We start from the raw sequence: 21,643 nt of genomic DNA, 5'->3' as shown, positions 1-21,643 counted from the left end.
CGCCGACGCCGCCGCGGCTGCTGCTGCTGCCCCCACGGCCAAGCAAGGACACGCTCTCTGCTGCCGTCCGTCACCACTACCTTCGTCACATCTACACCTTAGATTAAGGAAAGGCAAACCTACGTTTCTAGCATTTGTAGACTTAGAGAAAGCTTTTCACAATGTTGACTGGAATACTTTCTTTCAAATTCTGAAGGTGGCAGGGGTAAAATACAGGGACCGAAAGGCTATTTACATTTTGTACAGAAACCAGATGGTAGTTATAAGAGTCGAGGGGCACGAAAGGGAAGCAGTGGTTGGGAAGGGAGTGAGACAGGGTTGTAGCCTCTCCCCGATGTTATTCAATCTGTACATTGAGCAAGCAGTAAAGGAAACAAAAGAAAAATTCGGAGTAGGAATTAAAATCCATAGAGAAGAAATAAAAACTTTGAGGTTCGCCGATGACATTGTAATTCTGTCAGAGACGGCGAAGGACTTGGAGGAGCAGTTGAACGGAATGGACAGTGTCTTGAACGGAGGATATCAGATGAACATCAACAAAAGCATAACGAGGGTAATGGAATGTAGTCGAATTAAATCGGGTGATGCTGCGGGAATTAGATTAGGAAATGAGACGCTTAAAGCAGTAAATGAGTTTTGCTATTTGGGGAGCAAAATAACTGATGATGGTCGAAGTAGGGAGGATATAAAATGTAGACTGACAATGGGAAGGAAAGCGTTTCTGAAGAAGACAAATTTGTTAACATCGAGTATAGATTTAAGTGTCAGGAAGTCGTTTCTGAAAGTATTTGTATGGAGTGTAGCCATGTATGGAAGTGAAACATGGACGATAAATAGTTTGGACAAGAAGAGAATAGAAGCTTTCGGAATGTGGTGCTACAGAAGAATGCTGAAGATCATATAGCTAATGAGGAGGTATTGAATAGAATTGGGGAGAAGAGGAGTTTGTGGCACAACTTGACTAGAAGAAGGGATCGGTTGATAGGACATATTCTGAGGCATCAGGAGATCACAAATTTAGCATTGGAGGGTAGTGTGGAGGGTAAAAGTCGCAGAGGTAGACCAAGATATGGATACACTAAGCAGATTCAGAAGGATGTAGGTTGCAGTAAGTACTGGGAGATGAAGATGCTTGCACAGGATTGAGTAGCATGGAGAGCTGCATCAAACCAGCCTCAGGACTGAAGACCACAACAACACCTTTACTTCGTAAACAACGCCTAAATGAGATTCTTTTTTTAATCATGTTTGGGAGCAATGAAACACTGCCAAAGCTCGTTGTTACGACCACATCGTAGTGATGATGTCAACGGCACGTAGTTGACGACGGTTTTTCAGAGACAGAGAATAAAGTTTTAAATAGTCGTGTCCGTTCTTTCTGACATGTCCTAAAGAACGGACACCACTTTTATACGAAATTAGGTGAGGACGAGCAATTGGTCACTTGCGTGCGGATGCACACTACGCCCTACCTCTTACGGGAATCGTTGAAAGGGGCACTACATCAGTAGCGTGTGGGTAAGTTGAGAATTTGGGTTTGACTGGAGGCGTGCTAGGGTAGTCCACGCAACTGCGATGGCCACTGTTTCCAGATGGTGCTGTGGTCAGCCCATCTGCCTAACAAATAGCCGGCACGGTAGCTCAGCGTGTTCGGTCGGAGAACTGCGTGCTCTCTGTAATAAAAAAAAACTGAGTCAATGAGTCAATGATCAACTTGAACGGATGTCTTGTGACATTCGCCCAGACCAAACGCAACGAACTATATAACAAATAAAAAAAATTTAAAAAAACATGCAGGAGACCAGAGTTCGAACCCAGTATGGCACAAAATTTCAACTTTCCCCATTGGTTTAAATCAGTGCTCACTGGCAGCTAATGTCATTCATTCCTTTGTGTCTTGATAAAGCTATATACCATATCCGCACTCGAATCCAGAACCTACGATTTCGCGTGCAATGCTGTCACCAACCTCCTTTGTTTTTTTTTCCTTTTTGGTAAAATAAACAATTGATTCTTACTTAAATAAACGCCATAATTAAAATAGATTCTTCTTATTAGCATGATTGGATCTTGACGAAAAGGGAACTTTTTTCGTCTGTGTTCTTGAAGAAGAGAAAGTAAAATAGATAATAGAATATATTTGATTCCGCATCTTCCAATTTCTCTAACAGAACGATAAAGAAAATATAATTGTATAGGCCTAAATAAATTGCTTCTTCTTTTGAAATCCGTAACATGCTCTTGATCTGGTGTGAATTAAAAAACTGTCAATTCACCTAGTTAAAGTACTTTAAACGGAGCTGAAAGAAAATGTAAAATATGCAGCGCACATAGTTTATGGATTTCAATGACGTTTTTTACATAGATAACATACTTGTACCGCATCTAGTACGTGGTGTTCATCTGCTTTCAATATTTTTAGCAGCAGAATTAATGCCCTGTTTCAATTTTATTACAATTACAATATCCTCCGCAAGATCATTGGTAGCCCGAGGACCTCTAGACCTCAAACCCTGAGAATGACGGCACTAGCACATGTTACAGTTCTGCACAGTATGCGTACCTACTCTGGTACAAATGCATCCACACAAACATAATGAACAAGGCGCAAAAGCGGAAGTACTCAACTTGGATTCAACTTTCATGGTGCGCGGTAGGTGTTTGGGGGTTAAAGATATTTTCATCAAGTTTCCATAACGTTTTGAAATAAAGTATTTCGTAAGTAATTATTATTATATACTTAAACTTGCTGCAATTCTCCCCTATAAATTTTATAGTGTAAATTTACTTTTCTACTTCATAAATCACCATTATTGTGGAAGTGGTGCCGGTTAGAAAATTATGCTAGTAACAGGGTTACAAAAGTGGGCGGCAGGTGAATCAAGTTTACTATCCCTGCGCTACAGGAAACTTGCAGGCTTCCTATAGGTTGCCTGAAACCTATGACACTTGTAAAACTCTACCAACTCGCCGGAATAGCGCCACCAAATATTCATCGTGAAGTAATTGCCAACGGGGAGAAAACAAACCAGGATCATCAGGAAAACCATCCACTACATGGTCACGCTCCGGCAGCCCCAAAGTTGAGGTCCAGAAGAAGCCTCCTCAAGATCATTCCAGTCTTGCAAAGAACAGCATCGACAGCAAGCAAACATTTGTCGATCACTAGACTCCGCCAGACGTCTCGATTCGGAAATTCCCCCCACCTAAGCATGAAGCTATTCGCCCACGAGACTCAGAGGGCCATAGATGCCGTGTTTCTTGACTTCCGCATGGTGTTTGATACAGTTCCTCCACATTCGTTTAATGAACAAAGTAAGAGCATATGGACTATCAGACTAATTGTGTGACTGGATTGAAGAGTTCCTAGATAACAAAACGCAGAATGTCATCCTCAATGGAGAGAAGAGTTCCTAGATAACAGAACGCTGAATGTCATCCTCAATGGAGAGAAATCTTCCGAAGTAAGAGTGATTACAGGTGTGCCGCACGGGAGTGTCGTAGGACCGTTGCTATTCACAATAAAGTTCACTGAGGCTTTTTGCGGATGATGCTGTAGTATATAGAGAGGTTGCGACAACGGAAAATTGTACTGAAATGCAGGAGGATCTACAACGAATTGACGCATGGTGCAGGGAATGGCAATTGAATCTCAATGTAGACAAGTGTAATGTGCTGCGAATACATAGAAAGAAAGATGCTTTATCATTTAGCTACAATATAGTAGGTCAGCAACTGGAAGCAGTTAATTCCATACATTATCTGGGACTATTCATTAGGAGTGATTTAAAATGGAATGACCACATAAAACTAATCGTCGCTAAAGCAGATGCCAGACTGAGATTCATTGGAAGAATCCTAAGGAAATGCAGTCCGAAAACAAAGGAAGTAGGTTACAGTACACTTGTTCGCCCACTGCTTGAATACTGCTCACCAGTGTGGGATCCGTACCAGATAGGGTTGATAGAATGGATAGAGAAGATCCAACGGAGAGAAGTGCGCTTCGTTACAGGATCATTTAGTAATCGCAAAGCGTTACGGAGTGATAGATAAACTCCAGTGGAAGGCTCTGCAAAAGAGACACTCAGTAGTTCGGTACGGGCTTTTGTTGAAGTTTCGAGAACATTCACCGAGGAGTCAAGCAGAATACTGCTCCCTCCTACGTATATATCGCGAAGAGACCATGAGGATAAAATCAGAGAGATTAGAGCCCACACAGAGGCATACCGAGAACCTTTCTTTCCACGAACAATACGAGACTGGAATAGAAGGGAGAACCGATAGAGGAACTCAAGGTATCTTCCGCCACACACCGTCAGGTGGCTTGCGGAGTATGGATGTAGATGTAGACATCTACTTGAAGCTCATTCTTAAAATGCAATCACAGACGAAAACATCCATGTCTACAGTATTAAAGTGGATAGTCAGTGATTACAGGTGTATGGCATAGCTGACATCACAGGTATGTTAGAAGAAAGAGTATGGAGATGTAGATGAACAGTATTCGATCATATGGAGATCACTCAAGCATCCCCGTTCTGTAGTTGGAGGATCCAGAAGTCAGCTCCGGAAATGGTTTCTCTCCATGGGTACCATCAACTGTGACTGCGGAGAACCACAGACGGTGGAACGAGTACTGGATAGTCAAGCATGCTTTGTACCTTACGCAGAAGAAGATTCGCTTGCGACACGAGGTGCAATTGAAGTTGCAAGATTTTGGTCGAGAGCATTGTAGCTTGAAAATTCTTCTTTTCAGTTGTTTGTAATGGTAGTTACCGTGGTTTGTATTTGTTTTCTGATTTGAATACATAATAATTACAATATTAACCTATGAATGGCTAAGAACCATTGTATTTAACATACTGCCAAAATTTATCTTACGATCTTCACAGAACTGAAATACAGTATAATATTTTTATTCCTCAATTGAGCAAATGGCTCAAATGGCTCTGAGCACTATGGGACTTAACTTCTGAGGTCATCATTTCCCTAGAACTTAGAACTACTTAAACCTAACTAACCTAAGGACATCACACACATCCATGCCCGAGGCAGGATTCGAACCAGCGACCGTAGCGGTCGCGCGGTTCCAGAATGTAGCGCCTAGAACCGCTCGGCCACCTCGGCCGGCTCAGTTGAGCTGAATCCTGTTTTATTGACCACATAATTGACAAAGATACCGACAGCCACTTTCAACATTACATTAAAACGCGGTATTTGAGGAACTGGGATAAAAAACTGCAGAAAAATCCTAACCTCCGTGTTCACGGAGACATTGCAAACATCAGCAGAGATAGACTTCACTGTCGTCACCCACCTCCGGAAACCGCAAAAATTTCATTTGGACACCGCTCTAATACTGATGACTGCTGGAGAGATGGCAGATTAGTGCAACGACAGAACAACTTAAGATGCCATACCTGTCGACGAAGCCACCTGCCAAGCAAGACTTGGTCAGTTCTTAACCGAATAAGCACCAGCACAGGAAGGTGCGCAGACTCTTTGCACAAGTGGAAGAAAGCAATTTCACCAAATTGTGACTGTGGCACTGAAAAGCAGACTGTTCGCCATGTAAGTGAAGAATGTCCTCTGGGAGCTTTCCCTGGCTATCCAACCGAGTTCCTAGTGAGGACCGAGCGAGGTGGCGCAGTGGTTAGCACACTGGACTCGCATTCGGGAGGACGACGGTTCAATCCCGTCTCCGGCCATCCTGATTTAGGTTTTCCGTGATTTCCCTGAATCGCTTCAGGCAAATGCCGGGATGGTTCCTTTGAAAGGGCACGGCCGATTTCCTTCCCCATTCTTCCCTCACCCGAGCTTGTGCTCCGTCTCTAATGACCTCGTTGTCGACGGGACGTTACACACTAATCTCCTCCTCCTCCTCCTCCTAGTGATGAGTGAGGGATCAGCAGACTATATTCGTGGCCTGGATATTAGTTTGTAGATTGAGATGATTGTAACATTATTTCTTTGCGATGTAGCCATGTTATAATAAATAAATAATACATAAACACACCACTCATTGTTTCAGTGTTTACCGCAATGCCTCAGGACAGGCTCCCGCTGTCATTTCCCGCAGCAGTCAACATTTGAAGTGAACCGTTGGTTGTCGAGTCAAACTTTTCTCCCACCTTCGTTTTTAGTGGTTCAGTCCAGAGAACCTAAGATTTTACCTTCAATTATTTCCTCAGATTTCCTTCTTAGAATGAGACCCTTGGTTGCCGGGCTTTCTACGAAGTTTATTCTTGTACCCGGGCTAAGAGTATGGCTGCTGTCGTCACCTTCCTTGTCCTGACTGATACTGTAATTACAGACGATGTATTTTTTTGCTTTAATACGTCGTGAGTTTGTTCTTTGTCCCTCAGTTTGACTAGACAAGATTTGTCTCTCGGTTTGGGAGCCTCAGCTTCAGCTGATGGATCTGATACCGGTCTTTTTTCGTTCTTGCAGGGTGTTGCAACACGATTTTAAGGCACATTACTGTCTGTTTCCGGAATACGAGCCGGCAAGAGCAGTGTCCGCTACAGACATAATTCTGGGTCCGTGTCCCCGTCTAGCATACATCAGCTAGGAATTTTCGTCGGATGGGATCTTCCAACATGATAATGGCCCTTTCTGAACAGCTGCAATGTTCGCAAATGGCTGAGTGAGTACGATCAACTCGTCGAAGTTTCCTTCCTGATCCCCAAACATCTTTATCTAAGAGAATATTTGTGGGACTATGTCGACAGGCGTGTTCACTGGGTGACGCCTCTGTCATAGAACTTTCAACAGCTGTTGAAAGTATTGCAAACAGCACAGCTCTGTATACCTTTGGAGAACTACCAGAAGCTCCAAAAGTCTCTTCTAATATTTCCAGCTGCTGTGTGTGCCTGGAACGGCAACTCCGGGCAATTATAGGTGGTCATAAAACGAACTGTGGGAGGGAAATAACTGTTGCACTATATGCAGTGACGACACTTTGAAACATGAACAGTATACATCTGTCAACACAATTGGTTATGTAGAACGTTAGGTTCCAGCCATGCGTTTGCCTAAACGAGGCTGTATTATGTAGTCAAAACAAAAAAAAGATAACCTGCGCTTTGTGATATGTTGTCAAACTTCACCGTCTCCACATCACTGCATATCAAATACACACACCAACATGTTGGAGTCGAATGAATTCATTATTTAAGGTACACTTAGTCATCCCTTCTAAGAAACTTTCCTGACATAGAGTATGAGACGCTCCCTAGCTTGAGTCGTAAAATTCTAGCGTCAGAGTACAATACGTTGGTAATAAACTTCATTTTTTGGAAATCGGATCGATTGATAATTCCAAAATGAAAGTATTTTTTTCCTAACAGAATGCTTGTTCCATTTATTTGTTCTATAGAAACCGATACCCACATACATTATCGAGCGTGTTTTACCGCTGCAGCGACTTTACCGCTCTCTCTTTCTCATCGCCAATAAGGCTATAAAAAAGAAAACTGATTGTGTGGATCAATACATCCGCGTACTTCTGTATTGGAGATTCATGGTCGTTGGTGTTCACTGCTTCCGAACTGACTGATGACAAACTGTAACATTACGGTGGAGAATCTCGAAAGCTTTCTGCTTTCCACAAAGGTGCTGCTTTCTTATTGAATCGAATTGTTTAAATTCTTCTCGGGTGGTTCGCCAGGTCGCACGGATTTTCGGCAAAGAGACTTACTGTCATTTTCACGTGACCGCTTAGGAATGATGGGCTGGTTCACTAGAGCACTGAACGCAATTTCCGCGATTTGTGGTGACTGACTCATCGCTCAAGAACTGCTGTGCGTTATATGCTGGCGTAGCAACAGTATACAGCACTTACTATTGTAGCCTCTCGGTTGCTTATATGTTTGTCCAGAAAACCGGAGAGTACAGCTATAGATAAACGAACATACCTGATTACAAGAGTGCTGTTAATAGATACCACTTTTGACCGAGATTTGGGAAGATGACGAGCCGAAAGTGTGGGTGAATGGAATGAGCAGTGACCTTTCGCCTTCTATATTTGACTCAACAGTGTGATAGTCAATGGCATGGAACATCAAAGTAACGATTTTGAGGCTAGTACTCAATCGCTGACTCCAGAATCACAAGTAGAGGACAGCTGACACTTTTCTTATCTACTCCACAATGAGCAAACACGTCCAGTAAACTGAGAATCGGTTAGTTTGGTTTTCTACGATAATACTTTGAATGCATTTTCTTTGGCTATTGCGGAACTCGACATATTTCATATCTCCAATATTATCTCCAGTTAACTGTCTGACTCTGTATCAGCATCTATTCTGTAAATAGGCAAATTTATTAATTTTACTCAGTTAATGTAAGAAGGTCCCATGAATGTTTTGGATTGTGTCATGCAGACATCGCCGGCCGCTGTGGCCGAGCGGTTCTAGGCACTACAGTCTGGAACCGCGTGGCCGCTACGGTCGCAGGTTCGAATCCTGCCTAGGGCATGGATGTGTGTGATGTCCTTAGGTTAGTTAGGTTTAAGTAGCTCTAAGTTTTGGGGACTAATGACCTCAGAAGTTCAGTCTCATAGTGCTCAGAGCCATTTGAACCATGCAGACATCGGGATTCGAGTAAAGCAGCTAGAGACGAAACCCAGATTTTACAGTGATGGCTGCTGACATACTTTCCATGTCTTGCGCTCAAACAGTTGTCAAATTTGAGTTGCTATACTAAAAGAATAAGCGAGCATTGCTAAAATCATAAGAGCAATGTTATGACGCTGATGAGTCTCGGATTTACTTAAGATCGATTTAATCGTAGCCCCATTCTTCTTCGAAGGAGGCCCTAGCTACACTCCTGGAAATTGAAATAAGAACACCGTGAATTCATTGTCCCAGGAAGGGGAAACTTTATTGACACATTCCTGGGGTCAGATACATCACATGATCACACTGACAGAACCACAGGCACATAGACACAGGCAACAGAGCATGCACAATGTCGGCACTAGTACAGTGTATATCCACCTTTCGCAGCAATGCAGGCTGCTATTCTCCCATGGAGACGATCGTAGAGATGCTGGATGTAGTCCTGTGGAACGGCTTGCCATGCCATTTCCACCTGGCGCCTCAGTTGGACCAGCGTTCGTGCTGGACGTGCAGACCGCGTGAGACGACGCTTCATCCAGTCCCAAACATGCTCAATGGGGGACAGATCCGGAGATCTTGCTGGCCAGGGTAGTTGACTTACACCTTCTAGAGCACGTTGGGTGGCACAGGATACATGCGGACGTGCATTGTCCTGTTGGAACAGCAAGTTCCCTTGCCGGTCTAGGAATGGTAGAACGATGGGTTCGATGACGGTTTGGATGTACCGTGCACTATTCAGTGTCCCCTCGACGATCACCGTGGTGTACGGCCAGTGTAGGAGATCGCTCCCCACACCATGATGCCGGGTGTTGGCCCTGTGTGCCTCGGTCGTATGCAGTCCTGATTGTGGCGCTCACCTACACGGCGCCAAACACGCATACGACCATCATTGGCACCAAGGCAGAAGCGACTCTCATCGCTGAAGACGACACGTCTGTGCGGGACCGTAGCCCAGCTTCATGGAGACGGTTGCGAATGGTCCTCGCCGATACCCCAGGAGCAACAGTGTCCCTAATTTGCTGGGAAGTGGCGGTGCGGTCCCCTACGGCACTGCGTAGGATCCTACGGTCTTGGCGTGCATCCGTGCGCCGCTGCGGTCCGGTCCCAGGCCGACGGGCACGTGCACCTTCCGCCGACCACTGGCGACAACATCGATGTACTGTGGAGACCTCACGCCCCACGTGTTGAGCAATTCGGCGGTACGTCCACCCGGCCTCCTGCATGCCCACTATACGCCCTCGCTCAAAGTCCGTCAACTGCACATACGGTTCACGTCCACGCTGTCGCGGCATGCTACCAGTGTTAAAGACTGCGATGGAGCTCCGTATGCCACGGCAAACTGGCTGACACTGACGGCGGCGGTGCACAAATGCTGTGCAGCTAGCGCCATTCGACGGCCAACACCGCGGTTCCTGGTGTGTCCGCTGTGCCGTGCGTGTGATCATTGCTTGTACAGCCCTCTCGCAGTGTCCGGAGCAAGTATGGTGGGTCTGACACACCGGTGTCAATGTGTTCTTTTTTCCATTTCCAGGAGTGTATTTTTAACCCCAACATTTATGCTAGTTTTCTCGCAGAAGATAGAAACCTTTCTTACTTCGGATATTAGAAACACTGCAGGTTCTTTTCGATATTTCAGTTCTCTGCTAAATTCACACATTTTTTTCCTGCATTTATTTGAACAGAAGGTTTGTAAGCCCCTCGTGTTGCAATGGACAGGGAAACAGTGAAGAGGACTGGCTACAAGGCTAATTCACTGTACTGCAGACCTAGACGTTGCGCACGTAGGCTGCCGTGGTTGTACAGGAACCCTGAAAAGTGGCGGATAACGATGCAAAGGCGAAGCCATGCCGAGGGTGCAGAATCGTTGGTGGGCATACACAGTTGTCCAAACATATCACGTTTACGCTCGGTATAACAAGTAAAAGAAATAATACAGTATGTGTGCAAACAGATAAGCATCAATTAGTATTAGCTCAGCTGGAAATCTCTTAACAAAAATAGGGTGTAACTATGACAGCTTTTACGCTTGAGTTTGGGACTGCAATTCGCTGATGACAGTACCTTCAGAAGAAGTCGGAGGGACTCTGTAAGTACTTACCATTAAGAACTGTACGTTACCTGAGAGCGCATACGTTTGCAAGTGCATGCCGCTCAATGCAGAGGTAGGCAGTTCGAAACCCAATGCTAGAACAATTTGTCATTACCGGTATTTGGCCTGATGAGCAGATCTTGTGCCAGAGCCACGTTCAAATGTCAAATCTCTGCGCAGTGCGGCCCGAAGTAGAGGGCTGTCGCGCTGCTAACGTTGTTCCACCAATCGAAGGAAGACGTTAAACTAAAGTGGTCTGTGGCCGCTATTCCAGAGGACTAGGCCGGCATAGGGTTTCACCTTTTACGTCATGTCATTACACTCCGTACCAAATCACTACACCGATCTGAAGTTAAGAGACATATTTAAGAGAGGACTCGAAAGAAAATAATCTTGCCATTTATACGCCTAAGGAAATTTCCCGTGACCTGTCGTACAACAATGTTTTACGATTCTTTTTAGATAAAAAATTCTCGACTAACTTGCCTGTAAAATTAGGATAAAATTCCGTGCTTTTAACGATAGTCTCTGTGATGGTCATCAGAGGCATTCTTAACAACGAATGTTCAAATGTGTGTGAAATCTTACGAGACTTAACTGCAAAGGTCATCAGTCCCAAAGCCTACACACTACTTAACCCAAATTATCCTAAGGACAAACACACACACCCATGCTCGAGGGTGGACTCGAACCTCCGCCGGGACCAGCCGCACAGTCCATGACTGCAGCGCCTAAGACCGCTCGGCTAATCCCGCGCGGCTAACAACGAATGTAGAAGCTTTTGTCGAAAGCTTTGAATGTTACCCACATTTGATGCAGTAAATTAACCGAGAAGTTTTTTTAAAAAAAATCTTTGAAGTTTGCCGTGTGGCTTTAAGCGTCGACAAAAGCAGCTTGTAAGATTTTCTTATTTATTCAAACCTTCTCTGAGCAGTTTCGGGCATTACCGCCCATCATCAGCGGTTAGAGCATATGTAGTCAAACGGTTCAAAAACCCATCAACTTGTAACCTCTTATTTATAAGTTCATTGTATGTTGGTATAGGAAATAATCCTCTACAAAGTGATCGAACTGTGTATGTTATCGCTTGCGTGTAGTAAAGTAAACATAGTACTATGAAGATCCATTGACTATATTTATGTGCTCTAGCCGTAGATGTTGATCGATGATTCCCGACCCTAGTCGGGGAAATATGTTTGAAGAATAAAAGACAATTAATACAGCAGATACCGTCGACATCTACGCGCAAAAAATGACCATCACGAGTACTGCGTCGCGAAGTTCTTCGTATCTATATTAATTTCCTGTACGGTGAGGACGTAGCTCACAGGGTGAGCGTGACGCCGATGATCGAAGGCATCGGTGGAAGATCGGAATTTTATCCGAATTTCACGAGGCAATTTACTCGAGAACATTTGCGCAAGGACTCCCTAGAGGCGGCTCTTTCTCGTACTCTCAATACGAAGGTAATTGCGAGCTGCAGAGTAAACATGTAGATTTAGATGTAGATGCACGCACAAGTAACAGTGGTCTATGATCCAGAAGCCCAAATTACAAGACGTAGTCATAAAATTTCAATTATCGCTAATTCTTTTTAAGTTACGCAGTTACTTTGTTGTTTGTTTGCGTGTACACGTCTGGGACTGAGTCAAATCCCCGCGCCGCATTACTGTAGCACGCCGCTAGACGAAGCACTAAGGATAGGACGAATTTTTACAATGTAGCGGAGTGTGCGCTGATTTTAAACTTCCTGGTAGATTAGAAGTTTGTGCCGCACCGCGACTCGAACCTGGTACCTTCTCGTTTCGTGGGCAATTACCCTATCAGGTGAACTTTCCAAGCATGTCTCACGAAGTGCCCTCACAGCTTTGCTTTCGCCAGTACCTCATCTCCCACCTCCAAAACTTCTCAGAAGTTTACCCGCATACCTTGCGGAATAAGCACTGCTGGAAGAAACGCTATAACGAAGAAATTGTTTAGCCACAGCCTAAGAGATTGTTCCCAGAATGCATTTTCACTCCGCAGCGAAGTGGGCACTGGTTTCTTCACTTCTGTGAAGTTCGGAAGGTGGGAAATGAGGTATTGGTGGAAGTAAAGATGTGATAGCGGGTCGTGAGTCATACTCGGATAGGTCAGTCAGTAGAGCACTTGCCCACGAGAGGCAATGGTTCCAGGTTCGAGCGCGCATCCAACACAAAGTTTTAATCTGCCAGGAAGTTCCTAGCTCTATGGTGGCAAACCAGTCTTTGGTTTGATGAAAGCTTTGCTTTACGCATTAGATCTGAGGGTGGCCCAAGCCAGTAATTTCGTTCGAAATTACTGTGATTGTGCCAGACAATAAGGTAGTTTTCATTTCCCTTGCTGCCATAAACGAGTTACTACACGTACTCAAATTTATAGGCAATGTGCCGGCACCAGACTTCACTCTCTCTCCCTTACCTCATCATCTCCAACACAGAGATGGCGCTATCCTACAAACAAAACCACTGCAGTCACCTACACTTAAAATATACGCTTTCGTACACAGGTCTTATATTTCACGAAGGGAAGGTGACTGTGGGCGTGAAGGATAGGAGAAACCTTTCTAATTAGGCGGCTGAACCTGCCCTTCGGATTCCCCCAGCCATTCACACCACACGACTTTACATCACTTACTTCAGTTTCTCTGCGGGTGGCGCTTTTGGTTTGGCTCGTCTAGCGATGTACTACGGTACTGTGGGGCGTGGATTTCAGTGTGTACCAAGACTACAGGCATGAGAGTGCAAAGAAATAAAATATACTCTAAGACAACAAAAAACTGCCCACCACGCAGGAAGTTTCGGAATTTGGCGGAAATCGGTAGATGTGATGTACCGTACATGTACAAACAAACAAATGATTACAATTTCAGAAAATGTGATAATTTATTAAAGAGAAAGAGCTTCACAAATTGAGGAAGTCAGTGACGCGTTGGTCGACCTCTGACTCATGCAATCAGTTACTCGGCTTGGCATTGATTCATAAAGCTGTTCCTGAGGGATGTCATGCAAAATTCTATCCAACTGGCGCATTAGATCCTCAAAATCCCGAACTGGTTGGGTGGCCCCGCCCGGAAAGCTCCAAACGTGATGCGGCGACCTTGCTGGCCATGTTAGGCTTTGACAACTGCGAAGACAAGCAGTAGAAACTGCCGCTGTGTGCAGGCTGGCATTATCTTGCTGAAATGTAAGCCCAGGATGGCTTGCCAAGAAGGGCAACAAAACAGGGCGTAGACTATCGTCGACGCACCGCTGTTCTGTAAGGATGCCACATATGACAACCAAAGGGTCCAGCTATGAAATGAAGTGGCACGCCGTTCCATCACCCATGGATGTTAGGTAGTACAGCGAGCAATAGCCAAGCTGGTATCCCACCACCGTCTGGGGCGTCTCAAGATCTGTCTTTGCACGTCGTGGGGGCTCATTTCGAAGTGGAACTCATCACTGAAGACATTTCTACTCCAGTCAATGAGATTCGATGGCCGAAGACGTCACTGGAGAAGCCCTGGAAAGTGGTGGGATACTAACCTGACTGTCGGTCGCTGTATGACCCGACAACCGTGAGTCGCGATTTTCTGTGGTGGCATTTATTTTCATAGCAGGACTGGATTGGGTGTCATCCACGAGACCCTTACAGTACAGCGGTACGTCGAGGATATCCAACAGCACGTTTTGTTGCCCTTCAGGGTAAGCCCACCTAGGCTTATATTTCAGCAAGATAATGCCCGCCCATAACTAATGAGAAGGTATTGATTAGAATTGGGGAGGAGTTTGTGGCACAACTGACTACAAGAAGGGATCGGTTGGTAGGACATGTTCTGAGGCATCAAGGGATCACCAATTTAGTACTGGAGGGCAGCGTGCAGGGTAAAAACCGTAGAGGGAGACAAATAGATGAATACATTAAGCAGATTCAGAAGGATGTAGGTTGCAGTAGGTACTGGGAGATGAAGAAGCTTGCACAAGATAGAGTAGCATGGAGAGCTGCATAAAACCAGTCTCAGGACTGAAGACCACAACAACAACAGTGCCCGCCCACACGCGGAGAGAGTTTCTACTGCTTGTATTAACGTGTCTGCGAAACCCTATTCGGTCAGCAATGTCTCTGGATCTCTCCCCCAACTGAGAACGTTAGGAGCATTAAGGAAGGGCCTCGAAGCACCTCGGGATTTTAACGATTTAATGCTCCAATTGGACAGAATTTGACACAACGTCGCTCAGGAGGACAAAATGGTTGAAAGGGCTCTGACCACTACGGGACTTAACTTCTGAGGTCACCAGTCCCCTAGAACTTAGAACTACTTAAACCTAACTAACCTAAGGACATCTCACACATCCATGCCCGAAGCAGGATTCGAACCTGCGACCGTAGCGGTCGCGCGGTTCCAGACTGTAGCGCCTAGAACTGCTCGGCCACCCCGGCCGGCTCAGGAGGACACCCAACAACTCTGTCAACTAATATCAAGCCAGGAACTACTTGCATAATGGCAGGAGGCGGACCAACTCCAATTTTCCTGAAACTGTGATAATTTGTTTGCTTTACATGTACAACATACCTACGGATTTCTATCCCTTTCGGATAATTCCTTCGTGGTGAGTCTTATTTGCTTTGAGTGTTTTAACTTCGCTATTTTTTTCCTGATCTCTCTGTGTCGCGGAGGACCGCGTGTCGCGCGCGCCGCCGGCCGGCCTACCTGGTGCCGCACAAAGCTGCGCTCGCGCGCCAGGTCCAGCTTGGCGCTGCAGCGCTTGAGCTCGTGCGCCGCCGGGTTGTGCGGCATCTCCGCCATGGCCGTCTCGTGCTGCTGGTAGTCGTGGTAGTGGTAGTGGTGCAGGAGCCCGCCTGCGCCCTCAGTGCTGGCCATGGGCGGCGCGCCGTGCCATGAGAACCTGCCCGCTGGCGCTGCCGCTGCCGCCGCCGCTGCTGGGGGACCACGGCCGCGACCGCCGCGGCGCTCCCTCCGCTGTAAACACACCACAGGCCACGCCTGCCGTCAGCTCAGGCCGAGACACGCGACGGATGCGCTGCCGACGACACACTGCGGGAATTCACTCAAACTTGGTGTACGAGGAGGGGCTGTCATTAAAAGACAAAGATCGTCCTATATCCAGAGTATTAATCGACTGGTGGTAAAGGCATGGAAGCAGTATATTGAAGAAATATATGAGTAATACTTGTCTCAAAACACGTCCTGCAAACATGACGACATTTTGAGGTCACGTGTAATTACAACGACCGCAGGAACTGCTATCGACTTTCGTTACCGTTCGATGTGGGACTCTCTCGCATTCAGGTGCACGGGTGAAGACTCATGCGATAGCAAGCCATTTCTATTGATACTGGCAGCGACAGCGACAGATAGCAATGTGTGTGTATCGCACGTGGCATTCAGCTGCAATGCTATCTGTCGCTGTCGCTGCCAGTATCAATAGAAATGGCTTGACGTTGCATGAGTCTTCACGCGTGTACCTGAATTTATTTATTTGCTTTATTCAGGTGCACGGGTGAAGACTCCTGCGACGGCAAGCCATTTCTATTGATACTGGCAGCGACAGCGACAGACAGCAATGTGCGCGTAGCGAACATGGCCTTCGGCCGCAATGCTACCTGTCGCTGTCGCTGTCGCTGTCGCTGCTAGTATCAATAGAAATGGCTTGCCATCGCACGAGTCTTCACGCGTGCACCTGAATTTATTTATTTTTCTTTATTCAGGTGCACGGGTGAAGATTCATGCAATGGCAAGCCATTTCTATTGATACTGGCAGCGACAGCGACAGATAGCAATGTGCGCGTAGCGAACACGGCCTTCGGCCGCAATGCTATCTGTCGCTGTTGCTGTCGCTGCCAGTATCAATAGAAATGGCTTGACGTTGCATGAGTCTTCACGCGTGTACCTGAATTTATTTATTTGCTTTATTCAGGTGCACGGGTGAAGACTCCTGCGACGGCAAGCCATTTCTATTGATACTGGCAGCGACAGCGACAGACAGCAATGTGCGCGTAGCGAACATGGCCTTCGGCCGCAATGCTACCTGTCGCTGTCGCTGTCGCTGTCGCTGCTAGTATCAATAGAAATGGCTTGCCATCGCACGAGTCTTCACGCGTGCACCTGAATTTATTTATTTTTCTTTATTCAGGTGCACGGGTGAAGATTCATGCAATGGCAAGCCATTTCTATTGATACTGGCAGCGACAGCGACAGATAGCAATGTGCGCGTAGCGAACACGGCCTTCGGCCGCAATGCTATCTGTCGCTGTTGCTGTCGCTGCCAGTATCAATAGAAATGGCTTGCCGTCGCGTGAGTCTTCACGCGTGCACCCGAATTTATTTATTTGCTTTATTCAGGTGCACGGGTGAAGCTGTATTCAAGGCACACATGTGTCCACTTACACAGGTTAATAGTGTTGGGAAACGCTGATAGAGCTTTAGACCACGCAGCGATTGGACTTATATAGTCTATACTCTCGCTTAACGCGACGTTTTGCGGCTACAGCAAGCACTGGACAAACTAATGTAATTGCTTGCTGGTTTCCCACTCCTTTGCAATTTACTATTATACACTCTATGACAAAAAAGGACACTCTCCGAAGGAATTGTCCGAATGGAACGGAAATCCTTAGATGTGATGTACGTGTACAGACAAAACAATTGATTACGATTTCAGACAAATTGGATGACTTAATAAAGAGAAAGAGTTTCACAAACTGAGCAAGACAATAACATGTCGATCTTTCTCTGGCCTTATGCAAGCAGATATTCGATTTGTCATTGATTAATAGAGTTATTTGATGTCGTGAGGTACATCATGTCGCATTCTGTCCATTGGGCACGTTAAATGGTCAAAATCACGAGCTGGTTGGAGGGCCCTGTCCATAATGCTCCAAACGCTGTCAATTGCGGAGAGATATGGCAATCCAAGGTAGGATTTGTTAAGCACGAAGACAAGCACTAGGAATCCTCACCGTGTGAAGGCGGGCGTTATCTTGTTGAAATGTAAGGCCAGGATTTCTTGCCATGAAGGGCAGCAGAGTGGGACGTAGAATATCGTCGACATATCACTATGCTGTAAGGGCTCCACGGATGACAACCACAGGGATCCTGCCATGAAAAGAAATGGTACCCCAAACCATCATTCCTGGTTCTTGGGCGATAGTGGACTTGGTATTCCACTGCTGTCCAGTGTATCTCCAGACATGTCTTCGCTAGACATCGGGGCTCAGTTCTAAGCGGGGCTTATCACTGAAGACGGTCGACTCCATTCAATGAGATTCCAGGCAGAAGTCATGTCTGAAAACGCTCCAGACAGCGGCGAGAGTTTCTAGTGCTTATCTTTGTGCTTGCCAGATCCTACCTTGGCCAGCAATGTCGCCGGATTTCTCCCCAATTAAGAAGGTTTCGGGCATTATGGGCAGGACCCTCCAATTAGCTCGGGATTTTGAAGATCTAATGCGATAGTTGGACAGAATTTGGTACGACATCGCTCAGGAGGATATCCAGTAACTCTATGAGTCAATGCCAAGCGGAGTAATTGCTTGCACAAGGGCCGGAGGTCGACCAACGCGTTATTGAATTGCTCTAATTGTAAGGCTATTTCTCCTGAATAAATCACCCAATTTTTCTGAAATTGTAGTTATTTGTTTTTCTGTACGGGTAATCACGTCTGCCACATTCGGTAATTGTTTCGTGGTGCGTCGTTTTTTCTGTGTTAGAGTGTATTTTAGAGCAAGTGAAGTTATCTTATGGTCAGAGAAGAGTTGACTTAAGTCGATAATAATCAAAGTGGAAGATGAAAGGCAAAGTTTCCGAGTTCGAGTCTCGGCCCGGCACACAGTTTCAATCTGCCAGGAAGTTTCATATCAGCGCACACTCCGCTGCAGAGTGAAAATCTCATTCTAGAACATCCCCCAGGCTGTGGCTAAGCCATGTCTCCGCAATATCCTTTCTTTCAGGAATGCTAGTTCTGCAAAGTTCGCAGGAGAGCTTCTGTAAAGTTTGGAAGGTAGGAAACGAGGTACGGGCAGAAGTAAAGCTGTGAGGACGGGGCGTGAGTCATGCTTGGGTAGCTCAGTTGGTAGAGCACTCGCCCGCGAAAGGCAAAGGTCCCGAGTTCGAGTCTCGGCCCGGCACACAGTTTTAATCTGCCAGGAAGTTTCATATCAGCGCACACTCCGCTGCAGAGTGAAAATCTCTTTCTGAAAGTGGAAGATCGTTATGTGATGAGTGTTGTAACCGCAGGCATGAGAGAGGCTTAGGGTAGAGACTGTACAACACCTTTGTATCAGATGATGATAGGGACCATTCTATAAAGTTGAAGCATATGAGCATTTCAGGAGAATGGCTTAAGAATGTTTTCGTAATTATATGTGTAATTTGAGAGTGCAACTAAGAGGTGATTTATTTCAACAAACCATTCTATTGTGTTCTCCTGTTATGACATCGTCCACTTCCTAAACTCGTTGCCTTCTTTTCTTAAATCAGACCTTTCAGCAACGATAAATCGTCGTAGACTTAGATAAAGCTTTTGACTGGAACACACTGTTTGAAATTAAGAATTTATCAGGGATGAAATACGCCAGGTTTATATAGAACTAGCTGCAAATTCGGCATTGCCCGAGCATTCATTTTGCCAATTCTCTATTAGAAACAAAACCTTTTATGTTCTCCTGTAGTAGAGTCTGTGCGAGGTGATCCTGAACAGTTTTTGTATGATGGGTGCAGCTGTTTCCCATGTGTGCAACGAGGTTTTGTCAATGTCTCTACGGCAACGCTTCTTAATAGCTCTATAAACGGTTGTCGTTTTCAACTACAGCCGTTTGCGCTTCGTAGCTGAAAGTTGTCACAAGCGCAGCCAGGTATAAGGAACTCCTTAAGTTGACTCGACTGTAGGAGTGTCTCAGCGGTAAAGAATCAATCTATTACAACTTCATTCACAATGCGGCACTTTTTCACGCATCTATGTGTTAATGACGTCATATCTATTGAAACATGTATCGCACAGTGATGTACTTCTATAGGTACTTTGAGTTGAATACGTGGATACTGTCTGTGAAATATATTGCGAGTAGAGTTAGTAACAAAGAATACTCGCCAGGTTAGCCGAGAGCGCTAATGCGCTGCTTCCTGGACTCAGGTAGGCGCGCCGGCCCCGGATCGAATCCGCCCGGCGGATTAACGACGTGGGCCGGTGTGTCGGCCAGCCTGGATGTGATTTTTAGGCGGTTTTCCCGCTAGGTGAATACCGGGCTGGTCCCCACATCCCGCCTCAGTTAAACGACACGCAGACATTTGTAACACTTCCACATTATTTCATGGTTTACACTAGCCGCAGACAGCTGGGGTACACTGATTCCGTCCTGGGGGGTATGGGATGGCGGCAGGAAGGGCATCCGGCCACCCCTTTAAATTAACCTTGCCAAATCCGTTGTCACCACGCCGACCCTGCGAACATTGCGGGACACAGCAGCAAGTGAAAGAAAGAAATTAGTAACAAAGAAGTGATAAACTTAAATGTCAAGCATGATGCCGCGTTTTGCTTGCGTATCATTGTTTATGACGCCATATTTCGTGAACTATGTTAAGCACGTGGTTCTTAATCACACAATGATTGTTGCCTGACAGTAAGGGATACTGCACAAAGCTGGGTTGAAATAGGCCCAGTGGTTTAGGAGGAGACGTGGAACATACATACATACAAACACATACACACACAAACATACATACATTTATTTTTATAATATGTATGGATTTGTACAAAAATTATATTGCTGTTACAAGTATCGAATTACAAGAACGCAAGACAGTAGTTGAATTAATGAAAAAAATAGAAGTTTACAGAATATCGGAACTGATTCGTGACTTGATCGAAAATTACGTGGCCGACAGAAGTTAGCAAGCTATTTTTACGCTGAGAAATAGTCAGATGAGTACTTCAGGTGTACTCCACGGAAGAATTATAGAATCTTTACTGCTCACTACGTGCTAGATAACGTCGGGGGCTCAAGGAGGTTGCACGCTAATGTTTCTCTTATACAGAGGGAAGTCTCACACCAAAGAATTATAACTAATTGCGCGATAACCTACTGAGGGTAGATAGACCATTATGTAACGTGCAAGATCCAAACAAACACTGGTCGCTACACGCGCAGAACGAGAGTCCAGGTTCGAGTCCGCAATGACTAAACGCGGATGGATTAGCTGGAGAACGTAATGGTTACGTTCGGAGTTTATTCTTGGCCAGTGAAGAGGGCGGCGAGTGTCTTCGCAGGAGAAATTGCGAGTCAACCGTTCCGTAAACACTTCGCGTTCCGAAGAACTCCGTATAGCGGAGCGACCTGCCTTCGTCTACGTTTGGGCGGACGTATATACCGTTGGACCCCGTGGTGAACGCACATCGCAGTTGGCGCCTTGAGCGGCTTCAAGTGCTGTGTGCGGCTTCTGTCGGGCTCCGGATTTGTCATAAAAGGCGCATATAAACTAGGCCAACGAAGGCCAGTGAACGGCAGAGGCTGGATTCGACCGAACATTGGTCGCCAATACATTGGCGTTCGGCTTCTCATCCACACCAAACGAAGGGCTTGGGTTCAAGGAATTCGGTCATGTGGAATCGCAGTTCGATCTGATAGCTTGCCGACGTTGCTCCCGTTTTGGTGTTGTTAGAAAGTAGCGTTTTAATTACAATTTCACCGGCCGATTTTATAATGGAAGATGAGGATTTAGCAGTCGTCACATGTGCAGCATTTATTTTACTGTAACAAGCTAATCATCATAAAAGAAGAATGTCGCTGGTGGGCGACCTCTCTTTTGAAAAGTAGGGAGGTGAGTGATGGGACAAAATTAAGCTGAATTGGAATATGGGCCATTTCGTAATTTTTTATCTAATGAAAGCTACTGATTTCGAATTGTTATTCAACTGTG

General features: G+C 45.7%; 1 protein-coding gene across 1 annotated transcript in view; it reads right to left on the bottom strand.

Moving 5' to 3' along the window:
- The window catches only part of LOC126481012 (uncharacterized), a 513,788-nt gene that overhangs the window by 373,467 nt on the left and 118,678 nt on the right, over positions 1-21,643 (bottom strand). Inside the window, exon 3 of the mRNA XM_050104472.1 lies at positions 15,422-15,691. Within this exon, the coding sequence (XP_049960429.1) occupies positions 15,422-15,592 (171 nt within the window). The 5' untranslated portion in view covers positions 15,593-15,691. The remainder of the gene's footprint in view (positions 1-15,421; positions 15,692-21,643) is intronic.

The sequence above is a fragment of the Schistocerca serialis genome, chromosome 1, assembly GCF_023864345.2.
Source record: "Schistocerca serialis cubense isolate TAMUIC-IGC-003099 chromosome 1, iqSchSeri2.2, whole genome shotgun sequence".
Classification (NCBI taxonomy): domain Eukaryota; kingdom Metazoa; phylum Arthropoda; class Insecta; order Orthoptera; family Acrididae; genus Schistocerca; species Schistocerca serialis.
This window is presented reverse-complemented; position numbering and strand designations above follow the sequence as displayed.